The 1,679-nt window shown below is 41.6% G+C and overlaps 1 protein-coding gene across 1 annotated transcript in view; it reads left to right on the top strand.

Moving 5' to 3' along the window:
* Window positions 1-269: 269 nt before the first annotated feature.
* The window catches only part of LOC104950646 (low-density lipoprotein receptor-related protein 5-like), an 8,445-nt gene continuing 7,035 nt past the window's right edge, over window positions 270-1,679 (top strand). The window contains exons 1-2 of the mRNA XM_010777191.1: window positions 270-468; window positions 629-760. Coding sequence (XP_010775493.1) covers window positions 429-468; window positions 629-760 — 172 coding nt within the window. The 5' untranslated portion in view covers window positions 270-428. The remainder of the gene's footprint in view (window positions 469-628; window positions 761-1,679) is intronic.

Genomic DNA, 1,679 nt, shown 5'->3' with positions numbered 1-1,679 from the left:
GCGTTGTCGTACAGCTAACCTTAGTGCCAAAGGCTGTTTGTGTTATTAAGCTTAAGCTGGTTACTGCATCTGGTCTTCCGAAACACATTGGTGGGCGAGCATGTGCATCTGTGGGTTTGAGGAATAGGGTTAGGCCCTCTGTCGACTGAAAGCAATTCATGATCAATCAAGTAATAATACAATTACTGTCCAATTCAAATTGATGGCACGTGTTGAGTGTGTAAAAGTACTATTAATGGAACAAATCCTCTGGTTCTTTTTGTTCCTGCAGTGAGACTGTGGTGGAGGGCACCCTGACCCACCCTTTTGCCCTGACACTGTCTGAGGAGACCTTATACTGGACCGACTGGCAGACCCGCTCCATCCACGCCTGCAACAAAAACAGTGGAGATAAAACCAGAGAGATCCTCAGTGGGATCTACTCTCCGATGGACATCCAGGTCCTGGAGGCCTACCGGCAGCCTAACAGTGAGTGAATTGTGAAATAAGATCAATATACCATCAAGCCTTTATATGAAAGTGGTATCATTGTTCTGTGGTGATTGATACATAATGAGACATTGACTACATGGGCTAATCCTATGTTCTTCTTCACTTCTCCCTCTCTGTCTCTGATGTGTGACTGCAGTCCTGACCCCCTGCAGTGACAGTAATGGAGGCTGTAGTCATCTCTGCCTGCTCTCTCCAGTGCAGCCTTTCTACAGCTGTGCCTGCCCCACTGGAGTCCAGCTTAAACCAGATGGGAAGACATGCAAACCAGGTAGGGGTCTTCTTTCATCAGCCACTGGTAGCCCCTGTGAGAGGGCACTGCTAACAGTTTCTTATTGTCATTATTCATTTGTTTGTACGGATATTAAGGATATGATTATTTGTCAATGGAGTTATAACTTACAAATGTTGAAAACAAAGGCTCAAGCAAAGCATGTGAGGTATACAAAATACAAATATACAAATGTGTGCAACACAACGTGTGTCGCATTCTAACAACCCGTAACAGCTGCCTAGCACTTCTGCTTTAGTGGCATACGGTGTGTTTTGTTTTTTATTACAGTTGTCAGGTGTAATTAATAAATACACAACGACACTAACAGAAGATCCGTCATAGTGAAAAATACCCCATCTATAGATATGCTGCTAGAAATGATAGCAACAAGTACCTACTGATTCAAAGCATTTCTTGTGAACAATTATTTTGGCTAAAGTAGTCCCGGTTTATGTTCCGCAACATGGAGTTTTATATAACCTGTGATCATATTCTTCCATTAAACAATAAATAATACAAGTATTACTCCGTTTTATGGCTCTAAATCTTGTTATTGATTAGTCAGAATGGCTACAGTAACTAGGCTAACATCATCCATGTAATACGAGAGAAACTTCAGATTATACAATCCTTTATTTACATGTTAACTTAAACTGAACATCTATGGGGAAACATACATTAGGGGACATTACTGGTGTGACAATTATACAGAGGTTACCACTTTAAGGGTGCCATTAGGTAACGCTGATGGAGCAAGAGCAGCACTGCTATAGAGTGGCGAAGTCACGCCCATCTACTTCCGGTCCATGGGACCTTATTTCGGAAAAATAATGTATTGAAGTCAATGAAGAGAGAAAACTTATCTTTCGATCCCGTTTGAATTGTGCCATGAATTACACATTATGTTGTTTGTCAA

Source organism: Notothenia coriiceps, unplaced genomic scaffold (assembly GCF_000735185.1).
Source record: "Notothenia coriiceps isolate Sejong01 unplaced genomic scaffold, NC01 NC01_scaffold00017857, whole genome shotgun sequence".
Classification (NCBI taxonomy): Eukaryota; Metazoa; Chordata; class Actinopteri; order Perciformes; family Nototheniidae; genus Notothenia; species Notothenia coriiceps.
The sequence above is the reverse complement of the archived record's forward strand: the minus strand, read 5'-3'. Positions and strand labels throughout refer to the sequence as shown.